General features: G+C 46.8%; 1 protein-coding gene across 2 annotated transcripts in view; it reads left to right on the forward strand.

Annotated features, from left to right (window-relative positions):
* The window catches only part of VPS45 (vacuolar protein sorting 45 homolog), an 85973-nt gene that overhangs the window by 31283 nt on the left and 34548 nt on the right, over positions 1–20142 (forward strand). For both annotated transcript variants that reach the window (XR_005744830.1, XM_040333747.1), the window contains exons 9-11: positions 3977–4090; positions 6155–6322; positions 19438–19596. Coding sequence is in view for 1 of the 2 variants with exons in the window: in XM_040333747.1 (XP_040189681.1) it covers positions 3977–4090; positions 6155–6322; positions 19438–19596 (441 nt within the window). In the remaining variant the exon portion in view is untranslated. The remainder of the gene's footprint in view (positions 1–3976; positions 4091–6154; positions 6323–19437; positions 19597–20142) is intronic.

Here is a 20142-nt window from a genome sequence, read left to right on the forward strand (position 1 = left end):
TTCCAGGACCCAACTGGTAATCGCTGCAGCGCACACCATTTTTATGAGCCATATCTACCAGGAACGTATGCGATAGGAATATCGATCAGGTCTGCATGGAGGGTGAAAGCGTCCCAACTTCTGTTAACAATTGGGTAATTGGTTTCTACGATTGCCCCGCATCTGAACACTTGTTGACTTGAAAATTGGGGCAGTTCCCACCCTCCATCCGGACCTATCGCACCCCCCACTCCCCCTCTGCCCAGCTGTGAAGATGACAACAGTGGCAGGAGATGGAGGAGGACACACAGGCTACTAAATGGCATGGCTGTGGTGGTCCGGGCAGAACCGTCACTTGGTCCAGGTGTGGACCGCGGTCCGCCATTTAGAGATGCCTAGAGGTTTTGTACATTTATTGGGGTTGATTTAATAAAACTGGAGATTGCAAAATCTGGTGCAGCTCTGCATAGACGCCAATTGGCCTCCAGGTTTTTATTTTTTTTGTCAAAGCTTAATTGAACCAGCTGAAGTTGGTAGCTGATTGGCACAGCTGATGCAGAGCTTCCCAGATTTTGCACTCTCCAGTTTTAGTCTTCTATTTAGTATGATTAGAATCTGTTTTATTTATTTTTTATTAATTTTTTTAGGAATTCAAGCAACTATAAATTGCATATGAATATTGTACATTCTGGTATTCAGTCAGCAGGTGGAGCTCCTTTAACATGTTTTCTAGTTTCTAATTTTCTCCTGGTTGGTATAACGGCCAAAGAAAGCCTGGTAACAGAAGCACAGAGATCTCTTTGTGTTGCTAATCTGAAGGGTCACAGTCACATAATGGACCTTGCCCTATAAAAGCAAGGTATGATTATACCAGTTGGTATGACAAGACAACGAGCAATGCTAATGGAGCTATCCCTGCCTGTTTTAACTGCCTGTCCATCTCCTTCCCTTTACTTAGAACCCCCAAACATTATATATATATTTTTTTTATTCTAACACCCTAGAGAATAAAATGGTGGTCGTTGCAATACTTTCTGCCACACTGTATTTGCGCAGCGATCTTACAAGCACACTTTTTTTGGGAAAAAATACATTTTTTAATTAAAAATAAGACAACAGTAAAGTTAGCCCAATTGTTTTATATTGTGAAAGATAATGTTGCGCCAAGTAAATTGACACCCAACATGGTCACGCTTCAAAATTGCGTCCGCTCGTGGAAAGGTGCCAATGGTGGAATGGCGACTGCCTGGCTATGCCCTCCCCTTGAATGCTGACCACAATATATCAGGGCTGCTGAGCCCTGACACTGTTGTCACCAAACATGCCTCCGTCATCCGCAGCCCTGCTCTGTCTCCTGTGTCCTCCTTCATCCTCTCCCCCCTCCCCTCTCTGACTGCTCGTGTCGGCACACGCCCCCCCTTGCTCTTGCTGCTCTCATACGTAACATCAAATTCTCTCATCCCCTCTGTATTAGAACAATAATTTTCCCCATGTATGTGTTATATCATTAATGTGCTTATCTGTACTGATAACACACCGTCTTCCTGACTCCTCGGCTCTGTCTCTCCTCTCCTCCCTGCTCGGCCCCGCCCACTGGAACTGTCAGCCGGGCAGAGGAGAGAGCAGGCAACTAATCGCAGGAAGATGGTGTGTTATCAGTACAGATAAGCATATTTATGATATAACACAAAGACACAGGGGAACTTATTGTTCTAATACAGAGGGGATGGGAGCTTTTGATACAAGTGGCTTAACCACTTTAAAGTGATTTGTAAAGTCCTTTTGTTATTTAAAAAAATAATAACTATGTTCTACTTACGTGCGCTGTGTAGTGGTTTTGCACAGAGCAGCCCAGATCCTCCTCTTCTCGGGTCCCTTCCTGACACTCTTGTCTTCTGCCGGGTGCCCCCACAGCAAGCAGCTTACTATAGGGGCACCCATGCAGGCGAGCTCTGATCGGCAGCTTTGTGTGTCCATTCACAAACAGCGCCACAGCGCGACCCCGGCCCCTCCGTCTCCTGATTGGCTCAGTGGCTATGATTGACAGCCAATGGCTCCCACTGCTGCCAAAAGCAATCAGCAGTGTGAGTGCTGGGAGAGGCGAGGCTGTCGTGGATGTTGCTGGATCGAGAGGGGGGTTCAGGTAAGTTTTATTAAAGGGGGGGGGGCTGTTACACAAGGTTTTTTATCTTCATGCATAGAATGCTTGATAGTAATGAATCTTGTGCCTTTACAACTACTTTAATATTTTCCTCTGTCCCTGCTTGAAAGTATAACGTAACCATTTCCTACTCAATCCATCATAAAAAAAATCGTGTTTTAGATGTATGTTTGTTCATATCTTTGCAGCTAGTTCTTGCTACACCTCATCCAGATTGTAATGCATTTGGTCATCAATTCTTTTTTTATCAAACTGTAAATCTCCTCTGTCATTTATATGAAGTTCATAGATAGTGAGTGTGTGTATATTAGAGGTAGACCGATATATCGGGCGATATTTGGCCATTTTTGATAAATCCGCATCGGCCGATTATTATCAAAATGGCCTCGATATTTTACACTGACCGCCACTCCTCCTCCCTTCTCCACACTGAGCGGCTCTGGTGGCATCAAGCGCCGCACTGAGTGTGAAACTGACAAGTAACAGAGAGGAGAGGGAGAGAGAGGGGCTGTCGGCTCAATGCCGGGGGTGGGCTACGTGTATGTGGCCCCACCCCATTTCTAAAGCAGCCCAATCATTGGCTGGTGTAATTTAGCTGCTCGGTCCCACCCACCCCCGACATTGAGCTGACAGCTCCCCTCTCCCTCCTCTGTTATTTTCACACAGTTAGTTACTCGGCTTAGTGTGAAACCTGCCAGTGCCAACCGCCAGTGCCAACCAGTGTCACCCTCCAGTGTCAACCACTGCCAGCCTGTGTCACCTGCCAGTGCCAACCAGTTCCAATTGCCAGTGCCACCTGCCAGGGCCATCTGTCCCAAACTAGTGCCATCTGTCAGTTCCAAACCAGTGCCACCTGCTAGTGCCAATCGGTGCCATCTGTCGGTTCCGTGCCAGTGCCATCTGTCGGTTCCGTGCCAGTGCCATCTGTCGGTTCCGTGCCAGTGCCATCTGTCGGTTCCAAACCAGTGCCAATAGTGCTACCTGCCAGTTCCAAACCAGTGCCACCTGCCAGTTCCAAGCCAGTGCCATCTGAACTGAGGACATAAAGTGTGTATGTTAGAGTGACAGGAGTAAGCAGAAAGGTGTGGAGTGGGTGGGGTTGTGTTTTTTTTTTTATTTTTATAAATCGGCCACAAAAATCGGCATCATATATCGGCCATCGGCCGCCCCAGATTCTAAATATCGATATCGGCATCGCCATCGGCCAGAGTAAAACCCCTATCGGTCTACCTATAGTGTATATGTATAAAAAATTATATATATATATTTATATATATATTTATATATATATATATTGTGACGCGATACACGATCATAGGTACATTTCACCTCGCATACGTTCTATCATGAGAGACTGAACCGGAATCCATTCCGGGTTTTACAGCCTCTGGGCCTGGCTAGGATTCCGGTCCGGATGTTTGGGTCCACTGGAGTCCACAATCAGCTGGACTTTAAATGTCCAGGAAGAGAGCACAACAGGGCTCTGGTTTGAAACTCAGGAAGGGACCTGAGTGAGGGGAGCGCTGAGTGCTGGACTAAAAAAGGTTTGCTACTAAATGTTTTGTGGGTGTCAGGGACTAGCCCCACACTGTATAGAGAGGAGGTCCTGTTTGTTTAGGTTAGCGCCGGACGGCAAGGATTTAATTTACTGTTTTTGTTTATTTTAATCTGCAAACCGTTTATAAATAAAATCTGGCATCCGCCAGACTTAAAAGAAAGTGCCTGCTTACAGACTGTGATTTCAGAAAAGGTGATCCCCACGAGCTAATCCCTCACAATATATATATATATATATATATATATATATAAAAATGTTATTATTATTATTCCTTACAGAACATGTATCTGAATTTTGGAGAAATTGGGACCAATATTAAAAATCTGATGGAAGATTTTCAGAAGAAAAAGCCTAAAGAGCAACAGAAACTGGAATCCATTGCAGACATGAAGGTAGACGTGCACATAATTGTTATATAGCGGTGTCCGCACAGCAGCCAGTCACATTTTAGATCAGTGTAAGCTTCTATCTGATTGGCCACTCTGTCTTTCTGACTCCTGGTCCATGAGAAATGTGTAGGTATCCATTGCTGTCCATCTGTTGAAAATGCAAGTTGCCTGACTTTCATGTTGATCTTGTGGCTTGAATACTTTGGGGGCTATTTACTAAAACTTGAGCACTCAGAATCTGGTGCAGCCGTGCATGTTATCCAATCAGCTTCTAACTTCAGCTTGTTCAATTAAAGGGGTTGTTAACCCTTGGGCTTTTTCACCTTAAAGCGGAGGACCCCCCGAATTTTTTATTTTTTTTTAAGAGCCAGCAGCTACAAATACTGAAGCTGCTGACTTTTAATAAATGAACACTTACCTGTCCAGCGCGCCCACGAAGTCGGCAGACGAGGACGAGCAATCGCTCGGTCCTCGGATGCTGTCGCCGCAATGTTTGGTGACAGAATCAGGAAGTGAAGCCTCGCGGCTTCCCTTCCCGGGTTCCCTACTGCGCATGCACGAGTGCTCTGTGTGCCGTCACTGGTCCCCGCTCTCTCCTGGGAACACTGTGTTTCCCAGAAGACAGCGGGGGGGGGGGGGTCTGAAAAGTGGAAGTTCTGCTTTAATGCATCCCATGCATTAAGGTGAAAAAACACCTTGCTGTGCCCGGCCCCCCAGCCCCCATGTTTTATTTACCTGAGCCCCCCAAATTTCCGTGGGCGCGATCCAGTGTCGCTCTCTCCACAGCTTCTCGGCTCTTCATTGGATAGATTGATAGCAGCGCAGCCATTGGCTCCCGCTGCTGTCAATCAAATCCAATGACGGGGGGGGGGGGGGGTGGTGCCGAGTCATACACTCTGCATCTATGGACGCCAAGTGTATGACACAGGAGCACGCCCGCAAGGTAACCCCCTTGGGAGAGAGCTTCCCAGAGGGGGTTATCTAATGCGGGGAGGAGCCGAGAGAGCCGCCAAGGGACCCCAGAAGAGGAGGATCGGGGCCACTCTGTGCAAAACGTACTGCACAGTGTAGGCAAGTGTGGCATGTTTGTTATTTTAAAAAAAAAATATCACTTTAAAGCGGAGCTCCACCCTAAAGTGGAACCCCCGCTGATCGGAACCCTCCCCCCCCCTCTGGTGTCACATTTGTCACCTTTCGGGAGGAGGGGGGTGCAGATACCTGTCTAAAGACGTCATCTCCCCCTGGAACACTCGGCTCCCACTACACAGCGGGAGCCAATCGGCAGGCGTAGCGCGACTCGCGCATGCATCATAGGGGACCGGGCAGTGAAACCGGAGCGCTTCACTTCCTGGTTCCCTCACCGAGGATGGAGGGGGGGGCAGCAGAGAGACGAGCGATCGCTCATCCTCTGCTGCTGACGGCGCTGGACTCCAGGACAGGTAAGTGTCCTAATATTAAAAGTCAGCAGCTGCAGTATTTGTAGCTGCTGGCTTTTAATATTTATTTTTTTTCAGCGGAGCTCCGCTTTAAGCTTTGACAGTGAAAACTAAGGCTGCATTCACACCTTTGCGTAGGTGATTTGCGGCGACATAAAATAGGCGTTTTGTCCCGCGATTTGCGGCGACAAAACGCGTCGATTTTTGCCTTGTTTTTTGCTGGAGGGGTGATTTTAACATTGTCGGCTATGCCCGAACGACGAAGCCGCCCGAAAAAAGGGTCCGCAACTTGTTTTGAGCTTCAGGCGGTTCGGCGTTTGGCGTGGAGATGTGAACCATCTTTATAGCCGACAATGTAAAATCACCCCTCCAGCGTATTGCAGGCTGCAATAGCGGTGGGCGTCTGGCGTGAAAACGCCTAGGTGTGAATGCAGCCTAAAAGCTGATTGGTTTCTTTGCAGAGCTGCACCAGATTTCGCACACTTTTTTAATCTCCTCCTTTTGAGTCCCCGACAATGCAGATCAGCAGTACTGGCTTTAGCTGTGGAGGATCAGGATGACAGCCAGGGAACAAGCATTTTCAAGAGGTCACCCGTACATCGCTCTCATTTGGTTCTTTGTCTCGGATCAGGCGTTCGTAGAAAATTACCCGCAGTTCAAGAAAATGTCCGGAACGGTGTCCAAGCACGTTACGGTGGTGGGGGAGCTGTCACGGCTGGTCAGTGAGCGCCATCTAATGGAAGTCTCTGAGGTGGAGCAAGAATTGGCCTGTCAGAATGACCACTCCAGTGCCCTACAGGTAATCGAAGGACCCTCGGATTCCTCCTGTATTGAATTGTATTGTAACTGTACTGTCTGCCCAAACATTGTAAAGCGCTGTGCAAACTGTAGGCTCTATATAAACCCTGTATGATAATAATAATAATTAACCTCTTAAGACCCGGACCATTATGCAGGTAAAGGACCTTGCCCCTTTTTGCGATTCGGCACTGCGTCGCTTTAACTGACAATTGTGTGGTCGGGCGATGTGGCTCCCAAACAAAATTGGCGTCCTTTTTTCCCAGAAATATAGCTTTCTTTTGGTGGTATTTGATCACCTCTGCGGTTTTTATAAACAAAAATAGAGCGTCAATTTAAAAAAAAAAGGAATATTTTTAACTTTTTGCTATAATAAATATTCCCAAAAAATATATAAAACATTTTTTTCCTCAGTTTAGGCCGATACGTATTCTTCTACATATTTTTGGTAAAAAAAAAATCGCAATAAGCGTCTGGTTTGCGCAAAAGTTATAGCGTTTACAAAATGGTGGATAGTTTTATGACATTGTTATTAATATATTATTATTATTTTTTTACTAGTAATGGCGGCGATCAGCGTTTTTTTTTTTTTTTCGTGATTGCGATATTATGGCGGACACATCGGACACTTGTGACACATTTTTGGGACCATTGGCATTTTCACAGCGAAAAGTGCTATAAAAATGCACCGATTACTGTGAAAATGACAATGGCAGTGAAGGGGGTTAACCACTAGGGGGCGCTAAGGAAGTTAAGTGTGTCCTATTGTGTGTTTCTTACTGGGGGCGTGGCTGGACGTGTGACGTCACTGATCGTCGTTCCCTACGACCGGGAACAGACGATCAGTGACAAGCCACAGAGAAGAACGGGGAAGGTTTGTTTACACTCACCTCTCCCCGTTCTTCAGCTCCTGTGACCCGATCGTGGGACACCGGCGGCGATCGGGTCCCCGTGGGCGCGGTTAAGGAGCTTCGGATCGGGTCGCGAGTGAGCGACCCACGGCTGGGCACTTAAAGGGCAACGTACCTGTACGTGATTGTGCCCAGCCGTGCCATTCTGCCGACGTATATCGGTGTGAGGCGGTCCTTATCCTCTTTCCCACCGGGCTTGTTTTTCAGATTCGGTGTTTACGAGACTAAAGCAGTTTTTTTTGCTAGAAAATTACTTAAAACCCCCAAACATTATATATATTTTTTTCTAACACCCTAGAGAATAAAATAGCGGTCATTGCAATACTTTTTGTCACACCGTATTTGCGCAGCGGTCTTACAAGCGCACTTTTTTTGGAAAAAAAATCACTTTTTTGAATTAAAAAATAAGACGACAATAAATTTTGCCCAATTTTTTTATATATTGTGAAAGATAATGTTACGCCGAGTAAAATGATACCCAACATGTCACGCTTAAAAATTGCGCCCGCTCGTGGCAAGACGTCAAACTTTTACCCTTAAAAATCTCAATAGGCGACATTTAAAAAATTCTACAGGTTGCATTTTTTGAGTTACAGAGTAGGTCTAGGGCTAGAATTAATGCTCTCGCTCTAACGATCGCGGCGATACCTCACTTGTGTGGTTTGAACACCGTTTTCATATGCGGGCGCTACTCACGTATGCGTTCGCTTCTGTGCGCGAGCTCGTCGGGACGGGGCGCTTTAAAAACATTTTTTTTTAGTTTTCTTATTTATTTTTATTTAGTTAATAATTTTTTACACTGAAATAAAAAAAAATGATCACTTTTATTCCTATTACAAGGAATGTAAACATCCCTTGTAATAGAAAAAAGCATGACAGGTCCTCTTATATATGAGATCTGGGGTCAAAAAGACCTCAGATCTCATATTTGGGCTTAAATGCAAAAAAAAGAAAAAAAAAATTGAAATTGTCATTTTTTTCAAATGACAAAAAAAAAAATGTTTCTTTAAGACGCTGGGCGGGACTGACGTTTGGACGTCACTTCCGCCCAGCAGAGCTATGGGGACGGGTGAAGGAAATTTTTCCTTCACTCGCAACCCCAGTCAGCTGCCGAACGGACAAGATCGCCTCCGCCGCTACCGACGGCTCCGGTAAGCGGCGGAGGGCGCGGGAGAGTGGCGGGAGGGGGCCCCGCTCCCACCACCGATAACGGCGATCTTGCGGCGAATCCGCCGCGAAGACCACCGTTATCGTGTACAGGACTGCCCACTGAAGAGATGAATATCTTGGTTGTGGCAGCAGCTGCTGCCGTTACCGAGATATCCATCTTTAAAAACAGGACGTCTTTTGGACATGGGGCCGTGGGCAAGAGGTTAAGGGGTTAAATTAGAAATTGATAGAATTGGTATGCATGCTTTAGGCTCGGTTCACACAGGGGAGACTTAGCCCCCTGACAAGTCGCGCTCCATTCAGTGCAATGAATCCTTAGAAAAAGGTTCCTGTGCTACTTGGAGGCGACTTCAGAGCGGCTTGCATTGGCTTCTATTACAGAAGTCATTTGCAAGTCGCGCTGTGCGGGGCGGCTTCAGAATCAGGCGACTTTGAACGCCTCCCCAGTGTGAACCGAGACTTATTGCAAGGTATCTGCTGAAGGATTCCATACTGATCAGAGCGGGCTCTGCCCTGTGTGAAAGGAATCCTAGCACTGTGCATTGCAGTAAAGCTTGATTGGCTGCACAGAGAATGTTCCTGTTTTTTAAGTGGGATTCTTTTATTTTTTATTTTTTTAAAAGTCAGCAGCTATGAACACTGTAGCTGCTGACTTTTAATAAGGACACTTACCTGTCCTAGGCGCCCGCGATGATGGGCCCCCCCGACGGCGATCGCTCGGTCCTGGCTCCTCCATCCTGACTACTGCGCATGCGCGACTCGCCCGTCGCTTTGTGAATGGGCGGCTGCCTCCTGGGATGACACAGTTCCCAGAAGGCAGCGTGCCCCATTCACCAGAAGACACCGCGATGGAGGACGAGGAAGAAGATGACAGCGGTGGAGGGAGAGGCAGAAGAGCTAGTTCCGCATAGCAACAGCCCTTTCTGGTGAGTATAATTTTTTTCTATTTTTTTTTATGTATTTTTTTGGGGAAAAATAAATAAATAAAAATCAGGGTTGAACTCCACTTTAAGATCTATTAAAATAGATAGAACGCCTAACTGATTGAAATTTTGTTTGCCAAAACGTCTTAAAGGGGTTGTAAAGGTACAATTTTTTTCCCTAAATAGCTTCCTTTACCTTAGGCCCCTTTCACACTGAGGCGTTATTCATGCGGTACAGCAATAAAAATTAGCGCTGCTATACCGCATGAATAAATCTTGCCCTGCAGGCTTCAATGTGAAAGCCCGAAGGCTTTCACACTGAAGCGGTGCGCTAGCAGGACCGCTCCAAAAGTCCTGCTAGCCGCATCTTTGGAGCGGTATAGGAGCGGGGTGTTTACCGCGCCTTCCCATTGAAATCAATGGGAAACCGCGGTATTGACCCTTATTCGGCCGCTACCCCCCCGAATATCGCGGTAAATACGACGGTATAGCGGCGCTAAAAATAGCGCGGCTATACCGTCACCACACTTCTGCTGCCAAATGTGAAAGCAGCCTTAGTGCAGCCCTCCTTCACTTACCTCATCCTTCCATTTTGCTTTTAAATGTCCTTATTTCTTCTGAGAAATCCTCACTTCCTGTTCTTCTGTCTGTAACTCCACACCGTAATGCGAGGCTTTCTCCCTGGTGTGGAGTGTCGTGCTCGCCCCCTCCTTTGGACTCCTTTCTCTATCTGCAACACGGAGTGCTGACTCTCCAGTAGTCCAAGGGAGGGGGCGAGCACGACACTCCACACCAGGGAGAAAGCCTCGCATTACTGTGTGGAGTTAGACAAGAACAGGAAGTGAGGATTTCTCAGAAGAAATAAGGACATTTTAAAAGCAAAATGGAAGGATGAGGTAAGTGAAGGAGGACTGCACTAAGGTAAAGGAAGCTATTTAGGAAAGAAAATGTACCTTTTACAACCCCTTTAACCGCTTAAGGACCGCCTCCTGCACATTTACGTCGGCAGAATGGCACGGCTGGGCAGATGCACGTACAGGTACGTCCTGTGCTAGTACCCAGCCATGGGTCGCGGTCCGAAGCTGCGGAACCCGATCGCCGCTGGAGTCCCACAATCAGTCCCCGGAGCTGAAGAACGGGCAGAGGTGTTTGTAAACACAGCTTCCCCTTTCTTCACTGTGGCGGCGTCATCGATCGAGTGTGTATCCCTATAAAAGGGATCAATCAATGACATCACACCTACGGCCACACACCCCCTACAGTTAGAAACAACATATGAGGTCACACTTAACCCCTTCAGCGCCCCCTAGTGGTTAACTCCCAAACTGCAATTGTCATTTTCACAGTAAACAATGCATTTTAAATGCATTTTTGCTGTGAAAATGACAATGCTCCCAAAAATGCATCAAAATTGTCCGAAGTGTCCGCCATAATGTCGCAGTCATGAAAAAAATCGCTGATCGCCACCATTAGTAGTAAAAAATATTTTTTTTATAAAAATGCAATAAAACTATCCCCTATTTTGTAAACGCTATAAATGTTGCGCAAACCAATCGATAAACGCTTATTGTGATTTTTTTTTTTTTGCGTATTGGCCTAAACTGAGGAAAAAAAATGTTTTTTTATATATTTTTGGGGATATTTATTATAGCAAAAAGTAAAAAATATTGCATGTTTTTCAAAATTGTCGCTCTATTTTTGTTTATAGCGCAAAAAATAAAAACCGCAGAGGTGATCCAAAAGAAAGCTCTATTTGTGGGAAAAAAAGGACGCCAATTTTGTTTGGGAGCCACGTCGCATGACCGCGCAATTGTCTGTTAAAGCGACGCAGTGCCGAATCGCAAAACCTGGCCGGGTCCTTTAGCTGCCTAAAGGTCCGGGTCTTAAGTGGTTAAGCAATCACTTTTTTTTTTTCACCCACCCCACGAGCTCCCCCCCGTCGCGTAAGCCGCGTCACGATTGGCGAAAGGAGCCGAACGGCGATGCGCATGCACAGTATAGCGCCGACTCGCCGTTCGGCTCCTTTCGCCAACCGTGACGCGGCTTACGCAACGGGGGGGGGGGAGCTCGTTTTTGGTCAAAATGTCAATCACAGACATGTTAGGAACGCCCACTCCCGCGGGACTCGCAACCCCCGAAGCAACGGGTGAATATGCTGTACAAAGGTATGTACAGCATCAAAAAAAAAATAATAGCCTTAATCGTATTGTAATGTGGGGGGGCAGTGTAATAAAAAAAAGTAGTTTTTAGGGTGAACCTCCCCTTTTAACTCTGAGAATCTGGCCCTATGTTTTTTAGCAGAGACCCCAGGCAAAAAAATTGTGGTTGTTCCACTTTTTTATGTCACACGGTATTTGCTCAGCGATTTTTCAAATGCAATTTTTTTTTTTTTGGGGGGGGAAAGAATACACTTTTTTTTAAATGCAATAAAACACATTAGCTAACCCAATTTTTTTAGGTAAAATATAAAAGATGACGTTGCACCGAGTAAATGGATACCAAATATGTTGCGCTTTAAAATTGTGCACACTTGTAGAGTGGCGCCAAACTAGGGTACTTAAAAATCTCTATAGGCGATGATTTAAATTTTTTTACAGGTTACTAGTTTAGTGTTACAGAGGAGGTTTAGCGCTACACATATTGCTCTCACTCTAATGATCATGGCAATACCTTACATGTGTGGTTTGAACGCAGTTAACATCTGGTTGCGACCTACGTATGTGTTCGCTTCTGCATGCAAGCTCGAAGGGATAGGCCCCTTTAATGTAAAAACTGTTTTTTTGTTTTCATTTTATATTTATTTTTACACTTTCCCTTATTTTTTGATCGCTTTTATTCCTATTAAAAGGAATGTCAACATTCCTTGTAATATGTATAGGGCATGACAGTTCTTTTTTTACAGAGAGATCTGGGATCTACAAGTCCCCACATCTCTCCTCTATACTGAAAAGCCTGAGATCAAAAAAAAAAAAAAAATCTCTGGCTTTCAAGCAAAAAAAAAAAATGGCAGTGTTTACATCTGCCAGAGCTAGAAGTGATTTTATCACTTTGCTTCCGTCCTTTGAGGGTCATAGAGATGGCCGGGGACCATCTGGTACCTGTGCCCCTTGCAGCCTGACTGTGCCCTTTCTCACTGTGCCCATTGTAGCCTTACTGTGCCCATTCTGACTGTGCCCATTGCAGCCTCACTGTGCCCATTCTCGCTGTGCCCATTGCAGCCTCACTGTGCCCCTTCTCACTGTGCCCATTGCAGCCTCACTGTGCCCCTTCTCACTGTGCCCATTGCAGCCTTACTGTGCCCCTTCTCACTGTGCCCATTGCAGCCTTACTGTGCCCATTCTCACTGTGCCCATTGCAGCCTTACTGTGCCCATTCTCACTGTGCCCATTGCAGCCTTACTGTGCCCCTTCTCACTGTGCCCATTGCAGCCTCAGTGTACCCGTATTCTTGACAGGCTGCGGGCATCCATTTTTCAAAAGTCGCGGCTTCCTTCTGGTCCTGTTCTGTTCCGTGATAGTCGTGGTACCTGTGCCCATTCTCACTGTGCCCATTGCAGCCTCACTGTGCCCATTGCAGCCTCACTGTGCCCATTGCAGCCTCACTGTGCCCATTGCAGCCTTACTGTGCCCATTGCAGCCTTACTGTGCCCATTGCAGCCTTACTGTGCCTATTGCAGCCTTACTGTGCCTATTGCAGCCTTACTGTGCCTATTGCAGCCTTACTGTGCCTATTGCAGCCTTACTGTGCCCATTGCAGCCTTACTGTGCCCCTTCTCACTGTGCCTATTGCAGCCTCAGTGTACCCGTATTCTTGACAGGCTGCGGGCATCCATTTTTCAAAAGTCGCAGCTTCCTCCTGGTCCTGTTCTGTTCCGTGATAGTCGGTGTACCTGTCGGGTCGCGGGCGTCCATTTTTCAAAAGTCGCAGCTTCCTCCTGGTCAGTGATAGGCGTTTGACACTGTGTTCTGCTCCCACCTATCACGGAGGTCCTCTCATCCTCGGACTCAGTTTCCCAGCAGACACTGTGTTCAGTGTTCCGCCAATCACGGACTTTCTTTCATCCTCGGACAAGAGGACGTCCATGATAGGCGGACCACTGAACACAGTGTCTGCTGGGAAAGTCCAAGGATGAGAGGACCTCCGTGATAGGCGGAACACTGAACACAATGCCTGCTGGGAAAGTCCGAGGATGAGAGGACCTCCGTTATAGGCGGAACACTGAACACAATGCCTGCTGGGAAAGTCCAAGGATGAGAGGACCTCTGTGATAGGCGGAACACTGAACACAATGCCTGCTGGGAAAGTCCGAGGATGAGAGGACCTCCGTTATAGGCGGAACACTGAACACAATGCCTGCTGGGAAAGTCCAAGGATGAGAGGACCTCCGTGATAGGCGGAACACTGAACACAATGCCTGCTGGGAAAGTCCGAGGATGAGAGGACCTCTGTGATAGGCGGAACACTGAACACAATGCCTGCTGGGAAAGTCCAAGGATGAGAGGACCTCCGTGATAGGCGGAACACTGAACACAATGCCTGCTGGGAAAGTCCAAGGATGAGAGGACCTCTGTGATAGGCGGAACACTGAACACAATGCCTGCTGGGAAAGTCCAAGGATGAGAGGACCTCTGTGATAGGCGGAACACTGAACACAATGCCTGCTGGGAAAGTCCGAGGATGAGAGGACCTCCGTTATAGGCGGAACACTGAACACAATGCCTGCTGGGAAAGTCCAAGGATGAGAGGACCTCCGTGATAGGCGGAACACTGAACACAATGCCTGCTGGGAAAGTCCAAGGATGAGAGGACCTCCGTGATAGGCGGTAGCGGAACACCTATTACGGATCAGGAGGAAGCGGCGACTTTTGAAAAATGGACGCCCGCGACCCGACAGGTACACTGACTCGAGTATAAGCCGAGGGGGGGGGGGGAGGGGCTGAAAAACTCAGCTTGTACTCGAGTATATACGGTAAGTACCTGTAATAAAAAATAAGTACATTCTTCATATCCTTGTAGTATGAGTAGCAACAGGCAATGCCTGAATAGCTACTTTTTCCCTTTCTACCCCTAGGGGGCACCACCACCTGAAACAAAACAAATTCTCTTGATAAAATCAGCTTTGCATACTCTGGAAGTAAAGTGTGAATTAAAAAATTCTAGGAATGAAAGTTCTGAATTCTAATTTAAAATAAATTAATTTTCATTACCACGTCCTTTCTCAAATGCATGTGACAATGACTTTCAGAAGGTCACCAGGCCCCCTTCTCCAGCAACTTCAAAGGCCGTATGCTAAAGTTCTAAATCGCGCTCATTGTACAGATTCTTCAAGCGGTCCGTTTTTGCGTACAAAGCTCCAATTAACAGGCTGTGTGCCCCGATGTGGTGAGGTCACCCTAGGCTGTCCTGTTCTGGGGGGGGGGGGGGGGGGGGGGGGGGGGTACAATGACACAGCCTTGTGTAGTAGTCAGGGATGCTGAATGACTCTCAGGCTCTGTCCCCGTGAAGCCGGCCTATGAATAGGAAGTTTGAGACTTGGTAAGATACGGGCGGACAATAGCCCGGCTGTGTAGTGCGCACAAATAAACGTCACTGGCACGCTGCGCCTTTTCCATCAACTTTTAATGTCTCTTCTGCTTTGTGACCGCATGCAGAAGGTTACATACCAAATGCATGAGGACGATTAACCGTGTGTGTGCCGTATGTTTCCAGGCACCGCTTTTGTGTTTCATGGTGAAAACAAATTTGGTTTGCGTTACCAGGATTAGTATTCCTGCTTGGCGTTCTGAGCCACAGAAATACCAAATCTCGCTGGATAGGGGTATAACCTTGATGATTCTTGGATGTTGATTAACCCAGTGTTTCCCAACTCCAGTCCTCAAGGCACACCAACAGGTCATGTTTTCAGGCTTTCCATTATTTTGCACAGGTGATTTGATCAGTTTCACTGCCTTAGTAATTACCACAGCCGTCTCATCTGAGGGAAATCATGAAAACATGACCTGTTGGTGTGCCTTGAGGACTGGAGTTGGGAAACACTGGATTAACCACTTAAGCCCCGGACCTTTAGGCAGGTAAAGGACTTGGCCGGTTTTTGCGATTCGGCACTGCGTCGGTTTAACTGACAATTGCGCGGTCGTGCGACGTGGCTCCCAAACAAAATTGGCGTCCTTTTTTTCCCACAAATAGAGCTTTTTTTTTGGTGGTATTTGATCACCTCTGCGATTTTTATTTTTTGCGCTATAAACAAAAATAGAGCGACAATTTTGAAAAAAATTCAATATTTTTTACTTTTTGCTATAATAAATATCCCCAAAAATATATAAAAAACATTGTTTTTTCCTCAGTTTAGGCCGATACGTATTCTTCTACCTATTTTTGGTAAAAAAAATTGCAAAAAACATTTATCGGTTGGTTTGCACAAAATTTATAACGTTTACAACATAGGGGATAGTTTTATTGCATTTTTATTAATTTTTTTTTTTTTTTACTACTAATGGCGGCGATCATCGATTTTTTTTTTCGTGACTGCGACATTATGGCGGACACTTCGGACAATTTTGACACATTTTTGGGACCATTGTCATTTTCACAGCAAAAAAATTCATTAAAAATGCATTGTTTACTGTGAAAATGACAATTGAAGTTTGGGAGTTAACCTCTAGGGGCGCTGAAGGGGTTAAGTGTGACCTCATATGTGTTTCTAACTGTAGGGGGGTGTGGCTGTAGGTGTGACGTCATTGATTGCGTTTCCCTATTAAAGGGATCACATGATCAATGACGGCGCCACAGTGAAGAACGGGGAAGCTGTGTTTACACGCAGCTCTCCCCGTTCTTCAGCTCTGGGGACCGATCGCGAGACTCCAGCGGCGATCGGGTCACGGAGCTTCGGACCAGGTCGCGGGTGCGCGCCCGCGACCCACGGCTGGGCACTTAAAGAGGACATACAGGTACGTGCTTGTGCCCAGCCGTGCCATTCTGCCGACGTATATGTGCAGGAGGCGGTCCTTAAGTGCCATTCTATGCATTAAGGTGAAAAAACATCTCGGCATTACAGTTTATGGGATGATGGCCAGGACATGGCCATCCCGGGACAGCTTAGTAGAAAGCGTGACTGTCCCGGCAAGTACCATGCAAGATCATGGGACCCCCATGCAGCTGGGGCCCCAGGGCAGTGCCCAGAGGGGCTCATGCATTAAGACAGCCCTGCACAGTGGAGGCAAGTATAACATGTTTGTTATTTAAAAAAAAAAAAAAAATCCTTTACATACCCTTTGTAAACCTTTGTGTTTTTTCACCTTAATGCATCCTTGCAGTGTACGCCCCCCCCCCTGTTTTACTTACCAGTTTTACGTATTACTACACTTAGAGGCGACTCTCTTCTCTTTTATACCCTGTAAAAAAAAATGCTTTGATATACAAGTGCTTTGGATTACAAGCATGTTTCTGGAACGAATTATGCTCAGAATCCAAGGTTTTACTGTACGCTTATTTTCTAGCAGAAATTGGACCTGAAAGGGTGAATCGGGACGCACCGGACCCCTGCTGGGAGGCGCATGCAGCGATGGTGTGAACCGAGCCCAAAAGGAGTTGTAAAGGCAGAAGGTTTTTCATCTTAATGCAGTCTGTGCAATAAGATGAAAATACTTCTGTGTGCAGCAGCCGCCCCTAATACTTACCCAGGGGCGGACTGACAACTCATGGGGCCCCCGGGCAATAGAAGAATATGGGGCCCCCTGGGCTTACAGATGGCCAATACGCCAGGAGGCAGTGCAGCTAAAATCTTGGGTTTTTCACATCAACATGTCGGTTTCGGACATATCAGGGACAGATGTAAAAAAAACACAGATTTTTGCATGCTGTCCCTGGTTTTATTGAGCCTGGCAACCCTGATGGGGCCCCCTAGTGGCATGGGGCCCTCGGGCAATGCCCGAGAGCCCCAATGGTCAGTCCGCCCCTGTACTTACCTGAGCCCCTTCTCTATCCAGCGATATCCACAAGTTTCTCAGCCATTCGAGACTCTCCCTCCTGATTGGCTTAGACACAGCAGTGGTGCCATTGGCTCCCGCTGCTGTTAGTCAGTCAGTCAGCCAATCTGGTGAGCAAGGGGGTGGGTCTGGCCGCAGCTTCAAGTCTAAATGGACACAGGAAGCTGTGACTTTATGTGTCCCCACAGCAAGCTGCTTACTGTGGGGGCACTCACTAGGAGGGAAGTGTCAGGAGCACAGAAGAGGGACCCGAGAAGGGGCAACACCATCCTATTGTCCCTTCCCCCTAAACGTTACGCCACATGGTCATGTGGCTTCCTTAGGGGGATTTTTAGAGGAGGTTTGGAACTGCTCTGTGCAAATTCACTGCACAGAGCAGGTAAGTATAACTTGTTTGTTATTTTTATAAAAAAAAGCGGGACTTTACTATCACTTTAAGTGTAGTTGTACCTCTTTGTGTGCTGACCATGTTTGCAATACCAGCAAGAGGCTGGTGAGTGTACTAGGTCCATCTGGTTCCTGTCGGATTGTACAGTTGTATTTAGACCTCCGACACGACTTGTAACAGAACAGTGGAGGTGAAGTGAGAAAATGGAGGTCGTTGGAACAATATTACACTATTAGCTGGATTCAGGTAGGGCGGCGTAGCGTATGGTATTTACGCTACGCCGCCTTAAGTTCGGAGAGGCAAGTGCTGTATTCACAAAGCACTTGCCTCCTAAGTTACGGCGGCGTAGCGTAAATGGGCGGCGTAAGCGCGCCTAATTCAAATTAGGAACAGGGGGGCGTGTTTTATGTAAATGACTAGTGACCCGACGTGATTGACGTTTTTTACGAACGGCGCATGCCCCGTCCGTGTACATATCCCAGTGTGCATTGCTCCAAAGTACGCCGCAAGGACGTATTGGTTTCAACGTGATTGAAATTACGTCCAGCCCCATTCACGGACGGGTTACGCAAACAACGTAAAATTTTGAAATTTTGACGCTGGAACGACGGCCATACTTAACATTGGCTAGGCCACCTAGGGGGCAGCTTTATCTTTACGCCGGCGTACCTCTTACGGAAACTGCGTATCTTTACTGCGACGGGCAAGTGTACGTACGTGAATCGGCGTATCTAGTCATTTGCATATTCTACGCCGAACTCAACGGAAGCGCCACCTAGCAGCCAGCGGAAATATTGCACCCTAAGATATGACGGCGCAGGCTGTCGTATCTTAGCTAGGTTTAAAGTGGAGGTTCACCCAAAAATAAATGTTTAACATTACATTCAGCCGAGTTGTCCTAATGACAATCGGCTGTTTTTTTTTTTCCCCCGTACATACCGTATTTTTACCGCCGCTTCCGGGTATGTCTTCTGCGGGACTGGGCGTTCCTATCTGATTGACAGGCTTCCGACCGTCGCATACTACGCGTCACGAGTTGCCGAAAGAAGCCGAACGTCGGTGCGCAGGCGCCGTATAGAGCCGCACCGACGTTTGACTTCTTTCGGCAACTCGTGACGCGCTGTATGCGACGGTCGGAAGCCTGTCAATCAGATAGGAACGCCCAGTCCCCCAGAAGACATACCCGGAAGCGGCGGTAAAAATACGGTATGTACGGGGGAAAAAAAAAAACAGCCGATTGTCATTAGGACAACTCGGCTGAATGTAATGTTAAAAATGTATTTTTGGGTGAACCCCCGCTTTAAACATGCGACGGCTTAGATTCCGAGTTGCGACGGCGTATCTACTGATTATATATATATATATATATATATATATATATATATATATATATATATATATATATATATATATATATATATATATATATATATATATATATATATATATATATATATATATATTTGACTTCAATTCAATTCTGCTTTTAAAAAAAGTGCACCCAATCAGTATTGTTCCTCCTCTGATAAGCTGGATCAGAATCTTGCTCTGCCCTCCTCCGTCTCCATAGAAAGTACCGGAAAAATAGTCCATTCTCTAATGTTTTTATAAGCAACATAGGAGGAATGGTTGGCAGAATTAAGACATGTGGAAGGTGACGGATGTGATCATCCCTTTCTTCATCAGTAGGTAAACGGATAGGAAGATAATTATTTTCTCTTTTTTTTTCCTTTGTACAGAACATTAAACGTCTGCTTCAGAACCAGCGCCTAGCAGAGTTGGACGCCGTCCGTCTGGTGATGCTCTACGCTTTGCATTACGAGCGACACAGCAACAGTGCCCTGCAGAGTTTGCAGGCTGACCTCCGCAGCCGCGGCGTGCCTGAGAAGTACCGCAGGGTGAGTACCAGCCTGATCAACTCAATGTAGTAAGGCTCAGCAATTTGTATGTTGACAAGACGGTGGCTATTAGACTTTAGGTGACCTGTGACTAGGGGTGCAACGGATCAAAAAACTCACGGTTCAGATCGTTCCTCGGATCGGGAGTCACGGATCGGATCATTTTTCGGATCGGCAAAAAAAAAAAAAAAATTCTCCCCCACTGTAATATCCACATCCCCCCCCCCCCCACTGTAATATCCACATCTCCTCCCCCCCCCCCCCCACAGGAATATCCACATCTCGCCCCCCCCCCCAACACTGTAATATACACATCTCCCCCCCCCCCCCCCCCCCACTGGAACATGATCATGCCCTTTTTATTCAGTGCGCATGCGCCGATGACCTCGTATATGGTAAATGCAGGGTTTAGGAGATATTTCCAGTACCTACAGGTAAGCCTTATTATGGGCTCACCTGTAGGGAAAAGTGGTCTGTAAAGGTGTACAACCACTTTAACCGCTTGAGGGCCGCCACATGACGATATACGTCGACAAAATGGCACGG

The sequence above is a fragment of the Rana temporaria genome, chromosome 13 (assembly GCF_905171775.1).
Source record: "Rana temporaria chromosome 13, aRanTem1.1, whole genome shotgun sequence".
Classification (NCBI taxonomy): Eukaryota; Metazoa; Chordata; class Amphibia; order Anura; family Ranidae; genus Rana; species Rana temporaria.